The sequence below is a fragment of the Motacilla alba genome, chromosome 1A (genome assembly GCF_015832195.1).
Source record: "Motacilla alba alba isolate MOTALB_02 chromosome 1A, Motacilla_alba_V1.0_pri, whole genome shotgun sequence".
Taxonomy (NCBI): domain Eukaryota; kingdom Metazoa; phylum Chordata; class Aves; order Passeriformes; family Motacillidae; genus Motacilla; species Motacilla alba.
The window spans coordinates 4,555,245-4,577,459 of NC_052031.1; the positions used below are offsets into that span (position 1 = coordinate 4,555,245).

The 22,215-nt window shown below is 42.4% G+C and overlaps 1 protein-coding gene across 1 annotated transcript in view; it reads left to right on the top strand.

Moving 5' to 3' along the window:
* TAF3 (TATA-box binding protein associated factor 3) overlaps positions 1-14,571 on the top strand; it is a 113,723-nt gene extending 99,152 nt beyond the window's left edge. The window contains exons 5-7 of the mRNA XM_038153325.1: positions 8,891-9,146; positions 13,081-13,187; positions 13,935-14,571. Coding sequence (XP_038009253.1) covers positions 8,891-9,146; positions 13,081-13,187; positions 13,935-14,049 — 478 coding nt within the window. The 3' untranslated portion in view covers positions 14,050-14,571. The remainder of the gene's footprint in view (positions 1-8,890; positions 9,147-13,080; positions 13,188-13,934) is intronic.
* The last annotated feature ends 7,644 nt before the right edge of the window (positions 14,572-22,215 follow it).

Below are 22,215 nucleotides of genomic sequence, written 5' to 3' on the forward strand. Positions count from 1 at the left end.
TTTTATTGACTTGTCAAGCCTTAGGTTTGCATTACCAGCCAAGTAGCTCATGACCCATTCCATTTATTGCACTGTTTTGTGGTGGGGAAACAGGTAAAGGAATCCTGCTGGAAGCCCCTCCCTGTGCACGTTTTGATGAATAAGGGCAGTGTTTGGAGCAGTTAAGGCACCGTGACCAAAGCCTTGGACAGACGGAGTGGCAGCAGCGTGGGGCCATTGTGGGACACAGCTGTGGGCGGTGTTGGTTACCCTGTGAGACCTTGCTTATCCAAGGGAAAGCTCCAGAGGAGAATTCATTGAGGAATTAAAGAGGGGGGGGGGGGGGGAAAGAAGTGATACTTCAGGGAGTGTTGTATTTTTTGAGACCTCCATCATTGGAAGGAATGATGAATCTGACTCCATGTTCTTAGAAGGCTAATTTATTATTTTATAATCTATATTATATTAAAGAATACTAAACTAAACTATACTAAAGAATACAGAATGGATACGGACAGAAGGCTAAGAAGATACTAATGAATCTTGTGACTCTCTCTCCAGAGTTCAACACAGCTTGGCCCCCACTGGCCAATAAGTCAAAAACAATTCCCATGAAAACGGTGAAACAATCACCTGTTGGATAAACAATCTCCAACCACATTCCAAGCAGCAAAACACAGGAGAAGCAAATGAGATCATACTGTTTTCCTTTTTCTCTGAGGCTTCTCAGCTTCCCAGGAGAAGAGTCCTGGGCAAGGAGATTTTTCCAGAAAATATGACAGTGACGAGGGAGAAAAATGGAGAAGGGCTAACTACTGTTTGGGAAAATTAAACAATAGAGCACAAGCAGTAAAAGTCTGTCTATTGCTGTGCTAATGGGCATCCCAGTTATTTTAGCAGGGAAGGGCCGTGTTGACTGTGTGTTGACAGAACTGCTGCTCTGGGTGTCAATCCAACTTGTGCTGTAAAAGAGCATGTAATGGTGAAATCATTTTTGATATGATCAATAGACCACCTAAGTGAGGAGGCAGAGTAATGAAAAATGATCTTGCTCCTCTCCAAGGTGTGCTGAAGGAATTCCAGTGATCTTTACAGCTTTCATCAATCTTTGTGAGTGTATTTACTGACATACCCACATTTCTCTGTTCTGTGGTCTTTTAAATTATAAGAGCTGGAGGACTGATTTTTGGTGCCTTTTGAAATGCTGAATGTATTTTAATGAATATACTGTTTCAGCTATGATTCATATCCCTTTCCCAATTGTTCTTTTTTAGTGTAACACATTGGCCCAAATCCTGCTGTAAAATCCCCATGTGTGGTCCTGTATCTATCCAAAAGGCTCTTTTACTTTGGTGGAGGCTCCCCAGCCTCTCCCTTGCTGCAGGATTGCAGTTTTTACACACACACACACACACACACACACACACAAAAAAAAAAAAAAAAAAAAAAAAAAAAAAAAAAGAAGAAGTGAAGAATACCATATCCCTTGTACCAAACCAAGTAAATGATCATTTTTGTTTATATTTCTAGAGGTGATTTAGCACAGCTTTTTCTTCCTTGAGCATGAATTAAATTTACAACTTCAGATGTAGTCCTTAGGTTTTTTCTTCCTTCTATTTTATTTAATTACTGAAGCCACCCCAACTAATTATTCATCCTGTTTATGGTAGGCAGTAGTCTGTGGCAAATTATTTTCATTTTGCTGCTGGCCACATTGAGTGATGACTCCAAAAGTGAATCCATAAAAAGGCTTGAGTCATTAGAAAACAAAACAACTTACTGTGAGATTCTTTGATTTTGCTGCTTATTGCTCAAGAGTAAAAAACAAAAAACAAAACAAAACAAAAAAAACAACTTGTATACTGTATACCACAATTAAAAAAAATACTTCAGGCAGGTTTAGACACATGAGGGAATTGCTTGTGTAAATGGCCATGAGCAGCTGCCCTTATGAAGCACAACAGAAACTGATCAAATATGTGTGAAAGATTAGAAAAGCAGATGGGTATTTGTTTCAAAAATAAACTTTCCATTGAGGATGACTGCAAAAGAAAGGTACTGATTTGTTCTTGACTTTGACAGGGTTGCTTCTTTTTATTAATTCTTTTACTGTGGTTTTTAAACAAAAGTGAGGAAACTCCACAGACCCAAGTATATGTGGGATGGTTCCTGAGAGCTGGATGTGAACAAGAAGATCACAGAGAAATAGCCACAAAAGAACAGATGGTCCTACCTGAATTTAGTGAAGTTGTCCTGTTAGCAGTTGATCTTTAGCTGTACAGAGTCTCCAAGTCCAGCACCATCTGTCTTACTTGTTTCTTTCAAAAACAAACTTGGTAACAAGCTGAAAATTACAGCTTTAAAGATTTTCTAAACACACACTGGTAGAACTTTCTGGTAGTTAGTACAATTCATGTTCTATACCAGTTCCCACCAAAAAGGGTGGATATAGGACTGGCTTATGGGCCAACTCCTAGATCATGCATCCCATAACATTTCCCAAAACAAATGACAATAAAGGCAGTTTGCTGGGAACACAGAAGAGAAAGTTTGCAAAGAGCTCATTGACATAAACATGTTTTACCAGGTTCTGGTTTTGCTCTTGAGAACTCAGCAGAAGGGGTTGGTGCCAGGTGGTTTTAACATTGAAGATGTTTGTTATTGATGATAAGGGAAAAAAATAAGATGAAAGATACCAAGACGCCACGCTACCAGCTCAGTTTTGTTTTGTCAGACTGGCAATGAACCATCCAGAGGTGTAAGTCAGAATGGTGAGAAGATGGGAGGGAGATTTAGGAGTCATCAACTGAAAGGTGCTTGTGGTTGTTGGGAGAAATACTCTGGGTGTAACAGATACAGAGGCTGAAGGCCAAGGGCAGAAATCTGTTTCGCTTAAAGTAATGGGAAAATAAACAGGAGAAAAACCTGTAATTCAATTTCAACAGTGCATCTGTCCATAAAGCAAAGGAGTTAGCTGGAAATGTCAGCTGGACTCAATGTCCAGATGTTTTTGGGGCTTTGCCATAATGTTAGAATAGTAGAATCATAGAATAATTTAGGTTGTAAAAGATGTCTTAGATCATCAAGTCCAACCATTAACCCAGCGTTGCAAAGTCCATCACTGAACTGTGTGCACAAGTGCCACATCTACATGTCTTTTAAATCTCTCCAGGGATGGGTGACTCCACCACTGCCATGGGCAGCCTGTTCCAGTACTTCACAACCCTTTTCATAAAATCATTTTCCTTAATATCCAGTCTGGACCTCCTCTGGCTCAACTAGAGGCCATTTCCTCTTGTCCTTTGACTTGTTACTTGGCAGAAAAGACCAATCTCCACCTGGCCATACTTCCTGGTGGGGAGTTCTAGGAAGTGATGAAGTCCTCCCTGAGCCTCCTTTTCTTCAGGATGAGCACCCCCAGCTCCCTCAGCTGCTCCTGGTGCTCCAAATCCTTCCCCAGCTCTGTTGAAATGTAGAATGAGCTGTTGATCTCCATGTGCACCACTGAAGGTCAACACACTTTACCTGGGAGAAGCAGGCACCCAAAAAAGTGGATGATATCTTGGAATAAGTGCTCAAAGTTCATTTTCCTTGATAGAGAAGAATACCACATGGCAGGTGATGTTAAAGTGCTGAGGTCTTTTCACTTGCAAAATTGCTTGGGGCTTCGTTGGAGGTTTGGTGCATTCTGGCACTCCACAAACTCACAAGTTGGTCGCATCGTGTGCTTGTGGAGCTTCTGTTTGCCAATATGACTTGTTTGCACAAAATAAAATATTCAGCAGGGCATGAAACAGCAAATAAATTTCCCTTTCTAAAAGTAATATGGGAATTAGCCTACATTACAGAGCTTAAAACACAGTGATTCTCCTCCAGGGCTGGAATAAAATTTTCAGAATCACCTCTTATCTTCGAAGAATCTAAACCATATGGAAATTTCCTGATTTCCTTAGGTGTTTTTGACACTCTTACCCACAGGTCTTAGAGTGTTTAGGTTTTTTCTGGTGCAACAATCTCAGTTCCAGGTGTGAGATTTTTTCAGTAACAAAATAGTTACATCACTTTCTAACATCAAGGAATTTGTATCAATAAGGGAATATCGAAGCTGATAGATGATATGATGATTGATAATCCAAGTGAATTGCACCAGTTTCAGTTTTGTCAGTGTAGTTGATTGTGTCATATTCCTAGACACAGAGACCCATTTAGCTCCTTCTCCTTGCTTAAAAATGGTTCATGGGTTCAGAAAAGAATTAGGACTTTTCAAATGTTACTTTTTTTTCTCTGGGCAGAGAAACAGCTTCTTGGGAGCTCTGCCTCTGAGAAACGAAGATTACTGTGATTTTTTTACTAGACCTTTGGAAGTACTGATGCAGCATTTTTTTTGAGCTCATTGCCCATAGCAATCATTCTGCCCTGTGGCCCATATCCTGTTTTTGAAAAGCCATTTCCTTTTGGTGCACGTCCTTCCCCTGTGTTTAGGTGAAGCAGTCAATGGGGCTTTCAGCCATAAGGATCAGAATGAAATCAAATAAATTACTTCCAAAGATAGGAAACCATTTCACACCTCGGAGCTTCATTTTGCTCCAGATGTAGCATGTTACAGCTCCTGCCACTGAGAGCTGATTAGAAACCAATTGACCTGTTGAAACACTTCAAATCTTGGTAGAATTTGCCCTTTGCCTACAAGGTGACACTTGGTGTTCATCCTCTTTGGGTTTGGAACTGTAACTGTGAACAGGGTGATTGCCCTGGAGTGATGATTAAAAAGGGTTTTTATTCACTCTACCCTCCTGAGAAACAGAAAAACTTTCCTGAAGTTTTCCTTTCTTCCTTCCCCTTGGAGCAGTGTTGGACACAGTTTTAAACCAGTAGATAAGCATTGAATCTTTACTGTAAGGGTGGTGAGACACTGGCACAGGTTGCCCAGGGAGGTGGTGGACTCCCTATCCCTGGAAACTTTCAAGATCAGGTTAGATGGGGCTCTGAAAAACCTGGTCTAGAGGAAGATATCCCTGCCCATGGCAGAGGGGTTGGGCCTGGAAGATCTTTAAGGTCCCTTCCAAGCTAATCCATCCTTTGATTCCATGAGATCTGGCTCCTCAGCTGAGATTCAGATATTACACGCTATTGTCTTGGCCCCAACACAGCCTTGATGTAGCTGAGCAGAAATGGCAATGGAAGATCTCACTAAGTTCTCATATTGGGTTGAAATGCTGTTTGCACTGGAATGGATTGGGAGTGAGAAAGAAAAATAACTTTAAAATGCCTTTGTCAGGAACCTTTATGCTGTGCTCTTCAGCAAAGGGGTTATAAAAAACAACATGGAAAAATAAATGGTAATTTTGGTATTTGAGGGTTTCTCTGTCCTTCTGTCCTTCCACTTTAAAATTCACATCCCTTAAGTATTTCCCCTTTTTATTACGTTTAGATGTTTTCTTGGTTACTACCAGGCACTCTGTGACAAATCAGTGCACGTGTTCAGTGATAAATACACTGAGGTTCTGTGAGCAGGACAGCTCCTGCGGGCATTTAAAAAGAAATCCAAAGTGAATTTAGGTTGGACACAACCAAATAGACAGTGTGTACATTAATTCTGGGATTTTGTTCGAAGGAAGTGGTAACCTGTAGTCATGATTTATGGAGGCTCTTATTACCACATCTCTTCCAAAGGTTTTCTCACGCCCCTTTATTCTGGAGAAACTGTTTTGATACCAAAACAACTTTTAATTGACCTTTTATCTTTCAGTGTACGATCTGTTTGTGGTACGTTGCCAGGCAAGCAGCCTGCAGAGAAATTCAGTTCTTGTCTTACAACTCTGGTTGTGGTGGTGGTGGTTGATGTTCATTTGTGTTTGATTTCTGAAAAAAATACTCCTTCGGCCTCAGTTTTAGAGTTCTTGGATTGATGTGGAGAAGGAGGAAAGTTTGTTTTATGTAGTATTGTACTTGCAGACTAAGTGATGATTTTGGACACATGAAAACACATTTGGGAAAGAAGGTAACAATATGTGTGTGGTGATGTTCCAGGGAAGAGTTTAAATCCCAGCAGGACTCAGGTACCAGGAGCATCGAGGCTCTGCTGCAGTGAGAGCCGCCTACTTGCAGTGAGCTCTGTGCCTCAATTTTCCTGTCTATAAAACAGAGCTCATAAATCTTGCCATCATTTACATAGTGTTTTGATATCAGGTTTCTCTCCAAGTCTGAAGTAACAGTAATTATTAGTCGTGGGACTGCTGTTTCCCTTTGATTTCTCCCACCTCCGTATTCCGTGTGTGCAGCCCCTTCTTCGGGACAGGCTAAACCACCCTCGCTGAGATTACTCCATCACCTCTAATGGTGCAGCACAAAACCATTCATTTCTCCACTCTGGAGTCTAAAGTCTCTGAACTCCATTAGCCCAAGGGAGTGGTAGGCCCAAGCGTGCTCCGAAATGCCGATCTCCTGTTTTGATAACTGAGCTCTAAAATCAAGATAAACAAGCTGCCCTATATACTGAACATGTCCTAATTGCACACTTGAGGCACGCCAGCCAATCGATGAGCGTGTGTCACTCGCTAATGAATATTTGTAGTTTTGGAAGATTTCACATGTGGTGTTCCTTGCTGCTTCTGCAGTTATTAGCAGAGTGGCTTCGAAGACCCTGTGCAGGAGGAGAACCTGGCTTTAGACCAAGAAACTCTGTAATTTAATTTCATGTGTTAGCTGGGCATGGTCACTCTTATTCAAATTGTATTAGCTAATACTTCTTTCAAACTGTTTACACTGTGTGCAAAGTTGTGTTTAAAGCCCTATTAGCTAATACATCTCCTAGTCTAGACTTGGGGAGGGTTGACTCCCTGAAGAACTAGCAGGGCTTTGTTTACTTGCAGGAGGTAAGAGAGGGAGGCATGGAAAGAAGGGGCAATGATGTTTGAAACCATCCATATGATTTCTGCTGTGCCAATATTTTGCTGTCAGTCCCTATCCTCGCTTTTATTATAGCCAGGAGTTTGTTTTTTGAGAGATGGCTCTCCAGTCACGAGAATAACTTTGCATACCAGGGGAGTATCAGCACCAACCAAGGCCCTTGGCATTCAGCATTGGGAGCCAGGGCTGTCTGTGGAATGGGGAAGACACAGAAGAAGCATCTGGATTGGGTATGGCAAGTCTGGCAGGAGCCCCAGGAGCCACACACTGAGACTTTCACTGAACCAGAAACACATCATGAGCCAAAGAGAAAACTTCCCTGGTGAGAGATAACAGTGGGGGTTTGGATGTGCCCCACTAACAGGAGAAGGAGGCTGGTTTTGATGCGTAGGTTGCTCCCAGGATGGCCTGATAGTAGAACTTCCTTCCTTCTCTGCAAGTCACAGACAACATAAATTAAGACTCCTGTACTTTGACTCACAGTCTAGCACTTTACTGGCACATATACACAGCCTGAGCCCCACATTAGGTACCTGAAGCAATCACTGGGACATATGTAGTGCGAATGTCTTCAGTGTTGCTGATGGAAGAACCATCTATCACCCATTAGATACCACTCTTTGATTTTCTTCTCCTGTTCATTCATAGAAGGTGTGATGCTGCAGCTGGGGGTTAGGCAGGACTACCAAACCCAGTGCTCTTGTTTCCTTTTACCAAGTGTGTTTTTACTGTAACTCACCATAGTTCTGATTTTGTAGTGCAAGTGGCATATCTTGTGAGAAAAAACACTATTATCTCAGCCAGGCATTATGTCCTGTATTATTCCAAGCCTTTCTCAAATGATGGCTTGGAATTTTATTGACTTGAAATTCAGACAATGTCTCCAATCATAGTGATACTGCCTTTGGAGTTGCAATAAACTCTAAAGTTGAACTTAGAATTCACACTGACAGTGGAGCCAGACATTCCTGGTTCTCGGGAGTCATTGCAATTTGATTTTTGTCATGGTTTCTCTACTGATGTCTCAATTTTTTACTTTCTTAAATGATCCTTGTCCCTGGAATGTCTAACCTTTCTTTAAATCACCCTCTTCTTACAGTCCTGTCACAAATCAATCACACTCCCACAGTTACCATTCAAATACAAATAAATCAGTTAAATGTTTTACCAAAATGTGGTAAAACAAATCAACCTATCCTGTGTTTTGTTTGAGGTTTCGGTTGTTTCTTGGGGTTTTTTTGTCCTGTTTTTTTAAAACATCCTTTTCCTTCTCCTTATGTTTCTAACCTAGAGCCTTGTAGTAAGGGCTTTTTCTGGCTTGTCTGTAAAATTGCATGCACATCAATAACACTGTGTATCAACAGTCATTAATAAAGGCTGGGTCCTCCATGTATCCCCCTTCCTGGGCAAGATTGTTCTATACAGTGTATTTACTAGAGCTACATCCTGTCTACTTCAGCTACTCGAGCAAGTAGCAATATTTTAACTGCTGAGTGTATAGTGTGCGTCATTTATTTGTCCTGACTCGATCCACTGCTGATTTCATAAACATTTGGGCAAAGAAATACCAAACTAGCAAATATTTGCAGAACCCCCTAATGTAGGATCTTAACAGGATGATATGGTCTCTCAGTTTGAAGATTAAAATCAGTGCTGTTCACAGCTGATTAACTTCCCTTTCTAATATTTCCCACAAATTGAGCTAATGCAATAAAACTTAACGAAACAAGGTTTAGTAAAGCCACAGAGAATATTTATAAGACAGTGAGGTACAGACTGGCTCCGAGTGTCCTGGCATTCACTTTGTAATGGCTCTGTGCTTTATCCTGTAAAGGGATGGGTGCAGCAATGACAGCAGTCCTTGTGTAGGGTTGAAACAGCCTCTTTGGTGACTCCAGGGTGACGTGAATTAGCTGCTCTATATTTTCTTTCTGTCTAATGGGTGATCAATCATTGCTTTCTCTCCCATCAGCTCTAACAGTTCTCAATGTTGCTCCTGCAGAGTCATCAGCAAAGTGGTGTCAGCTCCAGAGGCCAAACCTTCCACTCCTGCGGCGCGGCCCAAAACGCCTCCGCCTGTGCCGTCACCGGTGCCGGCTCCCGTTCATGTCACCCCTCCTCCAGCTCCAGCTCCTCCTCCTCCACAGGCCACCATCTCACCTGTCCTCCTCCCACCACCTTCCCCAGCTGTGTCAGCAGCTGGAGGCTCCAAAGCTCCCGTTCGGAGCGTGGTGACCGAGACCGTCAGTACTTACGTGGTAGGTAACACATGCCATGCTCTGTCCCAGTGCCAGGGGCATTCCTCTCTGGAAGGGGTGAGCTCCTGGGTGGCTCATCATCTCAAACTGATGGTTCCTGGATTCCTGACTCTGTTAAACTGCTGTTTATCCAGCCCTTGTTTCCACACACATGTTTTGAGGGGTTAATCATTTAATTGAAACGCTAGAACTTGGACTGAATTTTTCATTGGTTCCCAGTTCCAAATTTAAGTTCCTTTTAACAAGTCCAACTATATCCCATATGATATTTTCTGCTAACTGAGCTAGAGCACTTTTTTTTGGGAGGTGGATGTTTTTTATAGGTGCTTTCAAAAGTGCTGAATTGAAACCTCAAATGTCAGACTCACCATAGATTTTGCTGTCAGTCAGGCAGAGTACAAAACCCTCATACAACATCAAGAACTTGACTTAGCCCTCATTTGAAATGTGTAGAGTCCACTAATCTCTTTCCTGGTTTCCTCCACATACAGAAATTGCAGATGTTTGTGCATCTCAGAAGTCTGTAGATTGTTCATTAGTGTACACTTCATTTGCGTGTTTGACACGTGCTCTGAGCTTGGCCTGTGTCTGGCAGAATTCTTCATTCTTTTAGAAAAGTCTCTTGAGTAACATGGTGTAGGAACTGCATTCCCTAAAAGAATGTGGATATATGTCTGGGTAGGACAAGGCTTGCTGTGCTGCTGAGAATTTCTGCTTTAAATGCTGTGTGAAATGAAGTCCTGGGCATTCCTCATGCTTGAAAAGCAACACAAGGGTAGCAGTGTTGTTATCCTCCCTGCCCTGGCTCAATTCCAGCTTGATTGGTGACACCTTGCTTAGCTGCAGTTTAAAAATCTCACCACTTAAAACACCTAAAGCTTACTTTTATTACAGAGTTTGCTGTGCTTGAAGTGCAATATATGCATAATTTTTTTTTTTAATTTTTATGAATCTTGTTTTAGTATTGATTTCTAATATAAATCCACCCTGCATTTCTAATGGAAAGGTGCTTCCCTGCTGGACTTAAACTGCTGTATCATGTTGCTGGTCTCTATTTAAACAGCTGCTACATTTCACTCCTGAGTTAGTTACAGCAGTGGACAACGTCACACAGGCTCTGCATATCCTTAGGGTGCAGGACACAGCCTCACCTCTGGTATCACAGGTGTAAACCCACAGTCACTCTTATTATTACAGTCACTAGTATTGTTGTCATTGTTGTTATTACAGTAGTGCCCAAAGGTTTCAAAATTTACTTTAAGGGAGGAACATTTCCTAAATGCTCTACTACATCCTATTTTCTTACATAATTATGAAAAGAAATAATTTAGAGATTATGTTCGTTTTAAAAAGAAAAACCTAGCACTTTGCCTAGATACTTCCAGTGGTAACACACTTAGCGCGTTTATGGAGAATTCAGAGGATATGGAGGCTCCAAGTCATTTTTGCTCTTCACAGAACCATAGATTATCACAGAATAGTTTGAGTTGGAAGGAACCTTAAAGACCATCTTGATCCAACCCCTCTGCCACAGGCACCTTCCACTCAACCAGGTTATTCAGAGCCCCATCCAACCTGGCCTTGAACAGTTCCAGGGACAGAAAGTCCACCACCTCTCTGGATGACCTGTACAGTGCCTCACCACCCTTATTGTAAATATTTTTTTCCTAATACACAATCTAAACCTACCTCCCTTCAACTTGAGGCCATTCCCTCTTGTCCTATCACTCCAGGCCCCTTTCAACATTATAGTTGAGAACAAGGCTTTACTGCATTAGGACCCAACTCTGCACATGCAGGGAGACACCTGATGTGACAGATTTATAAGTCAAAATGCTCAGAGAGTGGTTGGGGAAGAAGAAAATTATGAATAACTATTAGCCTCTTGTATGAAGGAAATCCAGGAGACAAAATCATTTTCCTCAGATCACATGGGAAAGCTGTTCTAGAGATAAGAGTGGAGCCAGTGTGACAGAGGTTCCCAACTCCCTTCTGCAGGGGAGGGGAGGATTTTCTAGTTCAAAACAGAAAGGATACACATCTCCCTGTTGGATAGCATCTCAGTCCATGTGCTCTGCTCATTAGCTCTCAGTGGTTTGTACTAACACAGCAATCAGCAATCCCACTCTGTGCCTCGTTGCATGACCTTTGGCTCATTAAGGAATGAGAAGTTATGCAATATTTTTAATATCCTTATTCAGCTGCCCAAGTTCTTGTTTAACAAACAGGCAGAGGTTTCTGTGATTATAGACCACCCTGCCCCTCTCCAGCCCCTGAGAGCCTGAGGCAGGCATTCTGCAGGGGGAAAAATAGGAAAAACTAAGTTTGGAAAAGTTGGGGTGTCTATTTCTGATGGGGCAACATCTGGCAGTGCTTCCTACACCTGGCAGGACCAGTGCCCCAGAAGAGGCAGCACCAGAAATGAGGTGCCTGTGCTGGGGGATGATGGGGGTGCAGCCAGGTGTTCAGGCAGCTTTTGTAGCCCTCAGCCCAACATCCCAGAGCATCCCTTCTCTGCAGCACTGTGGCACAGCATCCCCTCTCTCCCCAGCAGGGTTATCCCACCAAAATGCCTCTGCACTTCTTCACTCTGAGCCCAGACACTTCAGCTGGGGAGCAGATGCTTCTCCAGCAACTTAAAATGACTTTGCAGATGTGAGATTAGATGGTAGATAGGAATGATTATTGCAATCAATCAGCTTGGAAATTGAGTTAATTTTATGATGGTGCCTACTCGGTATCTCTGTTGGGAAGGGGATTGTTCCCTGGTTAGTATTCCTGGGACTTTTATTTTTGAGTTTTAAACCACAAAAACATTCAAGGCTTTAAGAAGAATCAGGGAAGAGTGATGTGTTGGTTGCAGCTCTGGTGCATTCCTATTGATTTTTCAGGAAGTGGTGTAAGATGTACAGACCACCGTGTAGTGGCTTTTTTTTTCTTTTTTTTTTCCTAAGAACATTTGGGACTTTTCATCTGCTACTTTTTAATATTGTGTTTGTAAGCTGTACAGATAGCAAAAAGTTATTGCCTGAGATATGTGTAAATGCACAAAAGCTGAGAACAAAACAGTTTGTGCTTTTGAGATTCAGCGATTATGTGCAAATCTTCATAAAGGAGAGATGGAGTCAGGGTAATGCCCCAGACATTTTGTACTTTGTGCTGTTAATTGCACTCCTTTGGGTGGATTCTGTGACATTTTGCGTGTATGTTTTTAGCAAAGAGCTGTTCAAGAACCACTGGAAATCTAAAAATACAAACAATGGGTCAGGCAGGATATAAACATTAAAAAAATGCATATGATGAACCCGGTGAGCAGCTGCCCAGTACTGTAAATGATCTGCCTTTCTTGTTTCATTTACCCTTTAGTAAATTGTACTGCAACATAAATGTCATAAGGGGAATGGAAAGTTACTCAGTAACAACTTTTTTTATATCCTGATCTTATCAGCTCGTTGGAGTTGAAGACTTTGGCTAATAAGTAATGCAGCAATATATACACATGGCACTGTATATTTTACATGCACATAAGAACTGTTATCTTACACAGGAGGCTGCCGTGGCTCCTGCTTGCCATTAACAGGGTCGAATTTTAAAAGTATAGACAGAGAGGGAATTGTGTCCTTAAGCCCTGGCTCTGTGTGTGAATGCCTGTGCTTAGGTTGGCTGGTGTAACTGGCTTTACTGGTTTACAGGACAATGCAGGAAAATACATGATTTTGTCGTCATGAGGAGTGTAGGAAAATCAATTAAGACGTAACACTGAGCTCTCATGATCAGAGAATTCACACATAACAACAGGGGCTACTGAATGGCTTAGCCAGATAAGCAAGAAACCTTTTTTTTGTTGTTTGGTTTTTTTTGGTTTTTTTTTAATGTCAATTTTTCTGCCTGCTTAGCCCTGAAAACCAGCTAACTTTGCTTTTCTTTGCGCCAGATCCGAGACGAGTGGGGTAACCAGATCTGGATCTGTCCTGGCTGTAACAAGCCAGATGATGGCAGTCCAATGATAGGTTGTGATGACTGCGATGATTGGTATCACTGGTAAGTTCCTCTCATCCATCCTGCTCTGCCAGTGCCTGGCAGATTTGGGCTATATTATTAAAAAACCTTTTTTTTTTCTAATAGTTCATGACGTTGGGAATATTTAAAAAGCTTTACTGTGTCCAATTTAATAATCTGGAAGATATTTTTATCTCTGTTGCTCTGAAATTTGAAAAGGCAGATTTTAAGCTGTGAGGGAGAGTTACTTTTTAATTAATGGGCATTGGTGATAACGGTTGTTTTTGAAACTGCTGGGAAATATTGCTGATTCTGGTAATTTTGTGAGAACTACAGGATTATGAGCACAGTGTATACAGATAGACAGTTCAAATTATGAAGCATTGTATGAACAGTAATATAAATGTCAGCTCTTATAAAAAGGTTAGGGGAAATTAATCACTTTTTAGGCATTTTTTTTAAAGCTACATAAAATCATAAGGGTTTTTGCAGATGCGTTAAAGAAGCATTCAAAATTATTAAATTATTTTAAATCTAGTCTATTACACCTGAAAGTGCACTCGTGTTTTCTACTAAAACAACACTTTTTATCTGAGTATCCTTTTGATTCTTCTCTTTTGTTTCAAAGCGAGAGTTCTTAGGTTTTAATCATTATATTCGTTAAGATAATTGCTGTATTAATTCGAAGGCCAGATCCAGTCCCCTGCTGGCAAGTTGCATTTTTTGGAGTAAGAAACAAAAGCAATGCTGCTCCACTGAGATGATGTGATATTTTCCTGTCCTTCACAGGCCTTGCGTTGGGCTTACGGCTGCACCCCCAGAAGAGATGCAGTGGTTCTGCTCCAAGTGTGCCAACAAAAGGAAGGATAAAAAACACAAGAAGAGGAAGCACAGGGCACACTGAAGGCTTGGCAGGGACTGAAACCGTGCGGTCACCGCGGCACCTCCTGCCCCGACCCGGCTGCAGGAGGGATCCCCGCAGCTGCCAGGGGCGTTTGTGTCCCTGCAGTGAATCAGGGGCGAGGAGATGCCCTTGCTCAGGGGCTCTTGGGTTTCACAGACCGTCCGAGCCCGGGGCATTGGATTTTGGTACATTCTGATGCTGTTTCTTGCCCCTGGTCCGGGGAGTTTGCACAGAGCGCCGTGAAGGCTTCGGTGGTTCCTGGGACCGCTCCCGCTCCTGTGGCTCGGCAGCAACACGGATGAATGTTGTAAATACAGATATCTGTCCTATTCTTTCTCGATTTGTTATTAATCCCTCTTGAACCTTTGCAGTAAGGTGCTGAGAGGAGGAGAAAATGTAAATTGCAGTAAGTTGTAAACTGAGACAACCTTCTGGAATGATTTCTGTAGTCTGGAAACAGTTCAGCCTCGACTCTTGCTGAGCCAGATAATCATAATGTGGAAATAAAAAGTGGCTGGTAAATATTTTTGTGATGAGAATATATGAAGCTTTTTTCCTTGATTTTTAGTACTAACATAAAATAAACATGTTCAAGCTTTTGTGATATATCTTCTATTTTTTAAAAAAAAAGTTTCTATTGTGTCAATTTTTTTCTTCCGTGTGAATTTCTTTCGGTGGACCTGTAATATATTTTATACTTTGATTTTTTGGTTTGTTTTTTTTTTTTTTTTAAGTCTTTGTCAACGTACCTTTTCATTGCTTGTACATTTCATCAGTGTGTAAAAACACTTCCCATTAAAAGATTTTCACACGTGTAAATAGCTGATATTTATAAAGTAATTTTTTTTTTAATTATTTTTTAGGGCTTGAGGATTTTTGTTGTCATTTGCCCGAGAATACAAACCTAGAAGCTACTAAAAGCCTGTGTGACAAACGCCTGTCTTCATGGCTGTGAGGGATTGGTGAGCTCTGCCCCAGCTGTGCGTGCACGAGGAGGTGGCCAGCACCATAATTAGGCCTTGATTCAGATACTTAAACATGTGGTAACTTCTTAAGAAGTGAGTAATCCTATTGCCTTCAAGGAGCCTGTTCCCACACTTGGTTATACATGTGCTTAAATGCCTTCTGAATTGGGAGCTTAGGCCAGGGGGGCTCTGCACTTCTGGTGGCAGCTACAGCATGTTAATCTGTAGCTGGAACAGACTTTTTTTTCCCCTTTTTCTCCTTTTTTTTTTTTTTTTTTAACAAGTGGTTAGTGAGTTTGCCAAAAGCGTCGTATTTAGGTAGAGGAGATGCAGGTGTGTTCCTCTGCTTTGTGTATCCCCTTGGAAAGACCAGTAAACTGGATCCCAGACACATTCCCCCTTGAAAGTGTGAGGGGAAGGTGCAGAGAAACTGAAATAAAAGTCAGTGTTAGGTATTGTAGTGCAATGGGTCTCAGAGCTGAGTAATAATAAATCTTGAAAACAATTTATGCCTTTTGTTTTCTAATCAATTTTAGATTGCATTGGTTAATTTGGGGATATTTGTATTTTAAACCAATGCAGTGAGAACGTCTGATGTTGGAGAAATATGACCCTTTAGCCTGTTGTGCAGATATTAAGAGTTATTTTTTAAATGCATCCAAATTGATATTAATGAGAGCGAATTAGTCATGTTTTTAAAAGTACCAGTCTAGTTAGGGAAATGAGGCTTTGCTGATAGAACTGTTAAATTGCAAATCAGTGGTGATATGGATGAAATTGGTTTATTAAAAGTGCACTGTTACCTGCTTTGTTCAATGCCATCTCGTTTATATTCCGTCCCTGTTAATTACCAGTCAAGAAAGTTCTTGGGTTTGATTTTTTTATTCTATTTTATTTTGAATTGTTGGATGTTGCAATGCTGATTTTTGGTTTTTTCCACATGTAATGTGTAGACATACAAAATACGCCGTCTTTGGTAATTTCTGGTTGCAATAATAAAGAAATTAGCTTTTGGTAAGTTGTTTATGCATTTCCTCCTCTCTCCATGAATCAGAACTCCTCACATTTAATCAGCTGAATTACTCAGGATGCCATGGGAGGGCTGAACTTGCCCCGCTGGATGGCTGTTCAGCTCTTTCTCTGCATGCTTGGCCTTGCTGCTGCTGGGTTGGTTTCTTAACCTAGCTTTTATGATTTTATAAATGACCCCTGTGGCAATAAAACCAAAGCATCATTTTCAGGAGACTTGTGTGGCTGAGGGGATTAGTAACGGGAGAAGGGGCCCTTCACCTCCGGGTCATCAGTTTGAAGCCACGCTTGGTGCTGAGCCTGCCTCCCTTTCACTTATGCTGCTGTGGATCAGGAATCAGTGGCATAAATGAATAATCATTCCAGAAATGGTTATCCCTGAGCAGCCATGTGGCTTGGACCTTCTTTACAGCCCCTGGCCCCACCCAGCACTGAGCAAGCCCAGCTCCTTCCCCAGACCTTTGTATTTGCTGCTGGAAACTTCACAGGTTGGGTGTCTTCTCCATAAACTTTGTGTATGGAAAGTGAGGGAGCAGTTGGGGCTGCTCCCTGGAGTCACTGCTTGATTTTGGGGCTGGGATGTGAGTCTTTTTATGATCTGAGTTTTGGACACCACCATCCATGAGAAGGGGGCACGGTGGGTGGGCTGCAGGTTGGTTTGCTCACTGCCTGTCATGGGAGAGCATCCAAGTCTCTGAATGGTTTTCCTGCCTTGAAATGCAGCTTCATCAAGGGAAGCATCAGTGGGTGGTTGGAGTAGAACTGGTGTGGAGTTTAGCAAGTAAAGAATTAAAGAGTTTCCAGTGAGGAGACAAGCTGCTGCTCTATAAAGAGTAGACAGGTACAATTTTGCCCCTTTATGGATGCACCGTGTGTTGTGGATTGAAGCAGGACAGTGAGGATGGGTTGTAAATATTCAAGAAAAGAGCACAAATACTATTCCGTGAGAAAAGCTTGTTGAATCCTGCCGTTACTCTGGGGCCAGATTTTTATCTGGAGTCAGTTGGGAGTCAGTTGGAGCTGTGTCAGTTTACAGCAGCCCAGGAGCTGCCCACTTGCACAGCCGGTGTTGGGGCTGGGGAGCAGCTCTGTTTGGAGAATTTTTCATCCTTTTTATCCTTTTCATCTTTTTTATCCAGGGCAGGTCATTAAGCAAAATTGCAGCTTGTTAATGAGTTTTGCATCCAGAAAAAAACATGGAGTTGATATCGAGACAGTAAGCACAAAGTTCAGAAATGGAAGAAACTATCTTGACTACTGATTTTTATTGGAAGACATAGATATAAAAGCAGAGCATCCATCCCTGCAGTAATGGGAATGCCCTTTTCCCAAGATAATCTTCCTTTGGGGCTGTATGTTGTGCTCAGAGCATCATTTCTCTGCTTGACAAGGTGTTTCTCTTCTGAAGGTGTCCACAGCTAAGTACAGTGAGGATCTTTATGCTCTGCAACTGATTTGTGATTCCAAATGTCCTGGAAGAGAAAAGGAATAAAAAAAAAAAAGCCCAAATCGGAGGGTATCAGAGCCTGCTGACTTTGTCTGGGCTTTAGAGAGATAAAATATAGTGTATTACTTCACTGTATCACCTAAACCTTCTTTGTTCTCCTTTCAATAGGACGATTAAACAAAGACCTACTAACCAAATTAAAGTATAAAATGAACGCTGAGATATGGAAACCTTGCCAGGAAGAATGTTAATGAATGAAGTTCACTAAAGGCATGCTGGCTAAGTTTTCAATACAAATAGTTTTATGGCCAATCTCTTTAGATCATAGCAGTTTTCTTTAGAAGTTTTAAGTCTCAAAAGTAGATGAGTTTCCTTCACTGGGGAATGAATTAGATAATGCTCTGAATAAACTCCCTCTTCGCCGTCTTGTCAGTCATGCTGCTTAGGAAACTCACCCTTTCTTCTGGGGACTTTTGGATCAGCTGTAACCTCAAAAGTAGAAAGCTGCTATTAATCCATGTGTGCTGGATGGCAGAGGAGGCTGTAACGGGAGATTTACAGCCAGCAAACAGCTCTTGTACCTGGCTCTTGTGAGCAGAAACCATTAACTGTGAGCTGGGGCAGCCGAGCCAAGGGTGCTTTCCCTCCAAGGTGCTGCTTCAGCCTCTTCCAGGTTTGCAGTGGGTGAAGGAGGGGGTCAGAGTTTTTATTTAACAGGGTCTGGGGTGATAGGACAAAACAAAATGAGTGTTAATTCAGAGTAAGTGTAAGGAAAAGGGTTTTTATGGTGACAGTGGTGAAACACTATAACAGGTTACCCGGAGGGGTGGTGGATGCCCAATCCCTGGGAACTTTCCACGACAAAGTTGGGCAAGGCTTGGAGCAGCCTGGTCTAGTGGAAGGTGTCCCTGCCCATGGCAGAGGGGTTGGAATGAGATGATCTTTAAGGTCCCTTCCAGCCTCAGCCACCCTAGGGTTCCATGATTCTAAGATGCTTATGGAGTGACCTTTTGCACCAGAACTTTAAATCCTATGGTAGTCCTCATGGGAAAGAGGAAAGCTGAGGACTTCCAGACCATCTGTTCCCCCTTGGTAGTCACCCCTTAAGTTTTCCTTTTAGTCCTTGTCTGCTCCAGAGTCCTGGCCCCTTAACTCAGGTGTCAGGTGCCAAAGGCAGCACAGCTCAGCAGCTGCTGGGTGCCTTGAGCAAGTGGGGACTCCATTCCAGGATGGTGACACTAAACGAGCTCGCAGTTGAGGTTTGGTGCAATATTGGTTGGAAATAGATAATCTTTAAACAAATGATCCCTTCCAACCCAAACCTTTCTATTATTCAGTGATTGCTGCCTCAAGCTTTGATCAAGAAGGCAAATTTTCTTCGGAAAACAAAATGTGAGGTAAACCTGGGATAGATGGAAGATTTTCCGTGCAATTTGTAAAACACAATGAGAAAATCATTTCATGTGAACACAACTCCCTGTTTCATTTTCAATATGAATGCTCCCATAATGACTACAAAACAGCTTTACAAAACCAAACAGAAAATAATTTGATTATTTTATTGCCTAAACGAGGGGATAACAGAGAAGTAGACTTGGAACATATTTACAAAAATTTAGGTTTCATCACCTATCATGAGCAGGAATTTGGTTTACAAATTCCAGAATCTTTCCTGTCAATTCTTCCCTGAGCCAGCATCTCGCTGTGCCTGTCATTTGCTTGCTGTGGGACTAATGACAAGTGTGATGGCATGTCACCAGCCCTGGTGTCACCTGGGGCCTCCAATGCCACTGCTGCTTAACTGTGCTCAGGTGACCTTCATCCTTCTTCCTTCAAGGTGATCCCTCCCCATGTGTGGGACTGGGCACTGTTTGCAATGGATTTTTTTTAATTTGGCATCCAGATTTGAAAAAAAAATAGAATTTTTATTTTCCTCTTGCATTAATTAATCAGGAAATAGGGACAGGAGATAGTGTGCAATGGTTTATTTTTAATTGAGTTGTCATTTACAGCACTTTTTGATAAATGCTGTAAGAATTGTCTTTCTAGGGATACACATCTAGGGATACACAACCCCTTGTGGTTTTTCTTGTCCACATGGTCACCACTGCATGGATTCAAAGGGAGAAACTTGGTCTTGCTACCGAGAAAGCTGGGCACAGTTCTCAGCTCTGCCATGGTGTGTTTAGGCACAGGATCAGAGCGTGTCCCAGTTTCCATCCGCAGGAGGAGATAATATTTCCTGCTCTGTGAAGCCCAGACCTTCCCATGGGTTAAATAACAATAGCACCCTTCACAAGGGCTGGATAAAACTACAGAGCCATTGGGAGCTTCCCCAGTGACAGAACTGTCCTGAACCTGCTCCTCAGCTGAAAATGTGTTTTCATTGAAGTTGGGAACTGGAAACCATCTACAACCTTCCAGAAACAGAGATCCTTTGGCTTTGCAGGCTTTACTTGACCCTCTTCCAATAACTTTTCCAACATGAAACCAACTCTCTTTTCCTCCGCTGATTTGGAGCTTTTCTATGAAAGGAGCCGAGCTGAGCTCACATTAAGACCTTATTTTCCTACTAGCTCTTCTTTGCTTCCAGGGATATCTGGTGGAGTTTATCTGAGAAGCAGCTTCTTGCTTAAAATTACTTTGGGGATGTCAAAAAATGCCTCTCATAATTCGTACAATAGCTGCCTTCTCTGGGCCTTGTGGGCTGTGAAATGTCTGCGTTGGTGCTTGGAGCTGGCATGTATTAAGATGCTGTGGATGAAGTGATGCTGTTGTTCTCTATATTTTCTGCAAAGACAGATGCTCAGTCAAGCCCAAAATCCAGGACTATGCCTTGATATCTAATAACCCGACCCAACCATTGGCTCTCAGTGCCACCTACTCTCTAAAAGGCTGGATTTGCAGTGCCACAGCTCAGGAGGAACCACATCCCTCCAGCCCTCACAATCTTGTCTGGCTAAATGCTGCATTTTTTTTGTTTTCAGGATTGAAAAAAAAAAAAAAACAAAACAACTTTCCCAAAGCAAAGATGTTCATCGGTTTCATGCTGAGGACTCCACTGAAGGAGTCGTAGCTCTAATACATGAGATGATGTTTAGGGAATAGAACCATGACCTGTGCAATGTCTTGAGCTGAGCCAGTGAGAGAGTCAGATGAAAATGCTTGAATTTGGGGAAGCTTGCAATGGAGAAATGTCTTCCAAATTCACTGAACGTAAACTTTATATGCCACAAGCCCATCCTGTCTGGGGTGATTTTTAAGTCTACCTGGAGGTTCCACAGCAAACATGGCAAAGATCAAGCAGACATTGCTGTGCACCCACTTAACCTTTATTAGGACTTAATTTACTTGTGTTAATCAGTTCACAAGGATCTATTTTGCAATACCCTTGTATCCCTTATAATTGGGGAAAACGTCTGCCTACCAACCTCTTTAGAAGCAGATCCTGCTCCATTTGATTCTCTGTGTCTGTGGTTTCTCTCATCTGCAAATTTTGGCTACATAAACAATTCTGTGGGGGCCATAAGGATGGAGTCACAGTGATTCCAATTCAGATGTGTTTAAAACAACTATTTAGCTATTTGGAAGATCACACAATCATAGAATGGTTTGGGATGGAAGGGGCCTTAAAAATCATCTCGTTCCAACCCCCTGCCATGGGCAGGGACACCTTCCACTATCCCAGGGTGCTCCAAACCCATCCAGCCTGGTCTTGGACACTTCCAGGGGGCAGCCACAGCTTTTCTGGGCAACCTGTGCCAGGGCCTCAGCATGCTCACAATCAAAAATTTTCTTCCTAATAACTAATCTAAGTCTCTCCTCTCTTAGTTTAAAGCCATATCCAATCACTATCTGTGTGTACATTTGTCTCTATTTAATCTAATCAACATGAGATATTTTCATTCTTTTGAAGAGCTTGTATGGGAATAGGATGAAGGGGAGAGCAGAGGGTGAAATGTTTTAAGCTACTGAGAAAACAGAGTAGATGTATTTGTCCAGCTTGATTCCACCTTCAGCCCTCTTCACCTCCATTTCAGGCTCTGGTGTTTGTCATCTGCCAAGTGCAGGGCCAGACCTTCCTGCCCAGCATCTTTGGAAAACTTAATTCTTTGGAGTAAAAGCAGGAGCAGTTTGCAACTTCCTGCAAGCACCTCCCAGGGCAGATCCGCTGCTGCCAATGCCGGCAAGGCCCGAGGTGAGCTTTTGGCTGGTATCAAATCCTCCTCTGAAGCCAAGAAGTTCCCACTACTAGAGAGCAACACTATGGTCTACTTAAGTTTTGTAAGCCCTTAATGAGTCACTCGATATCAGCCGGATCAGTTCGCTTACATGGAAAGGGCTCCTGTTTCTCCTGGTGGCGTTGGCTCCGGCGCGCGGAGCCGCCGAGCGCGGAGCTCCAGTGACTGATCCTTCCTACACCCACTTGCACAAGGATACGGAGCAGCGATGGACTCATCTCGGATTCCTGCAGGAGGTGGTGACAGAGCTCCACCTTAATGAGTTCATTGCCCTGCCAGCATTCTTCCCACACCCAGGTGCCCGTGTTGGCACAGCTGTGCTGTGCCAGCTCGCTGGAAAGCATTCCCTGGGATTTTAACAGGGCACAGATCTTGGGATACCCGCCTGGCTCCTCGTTTTCAGTTGCTCTTGGTTGGTGGTCTGGTGGTGTTTACGAGCAGAACCAAGCGTGCTGGTTTGGTGTCAGGGAGGGAGGGCGGTGCA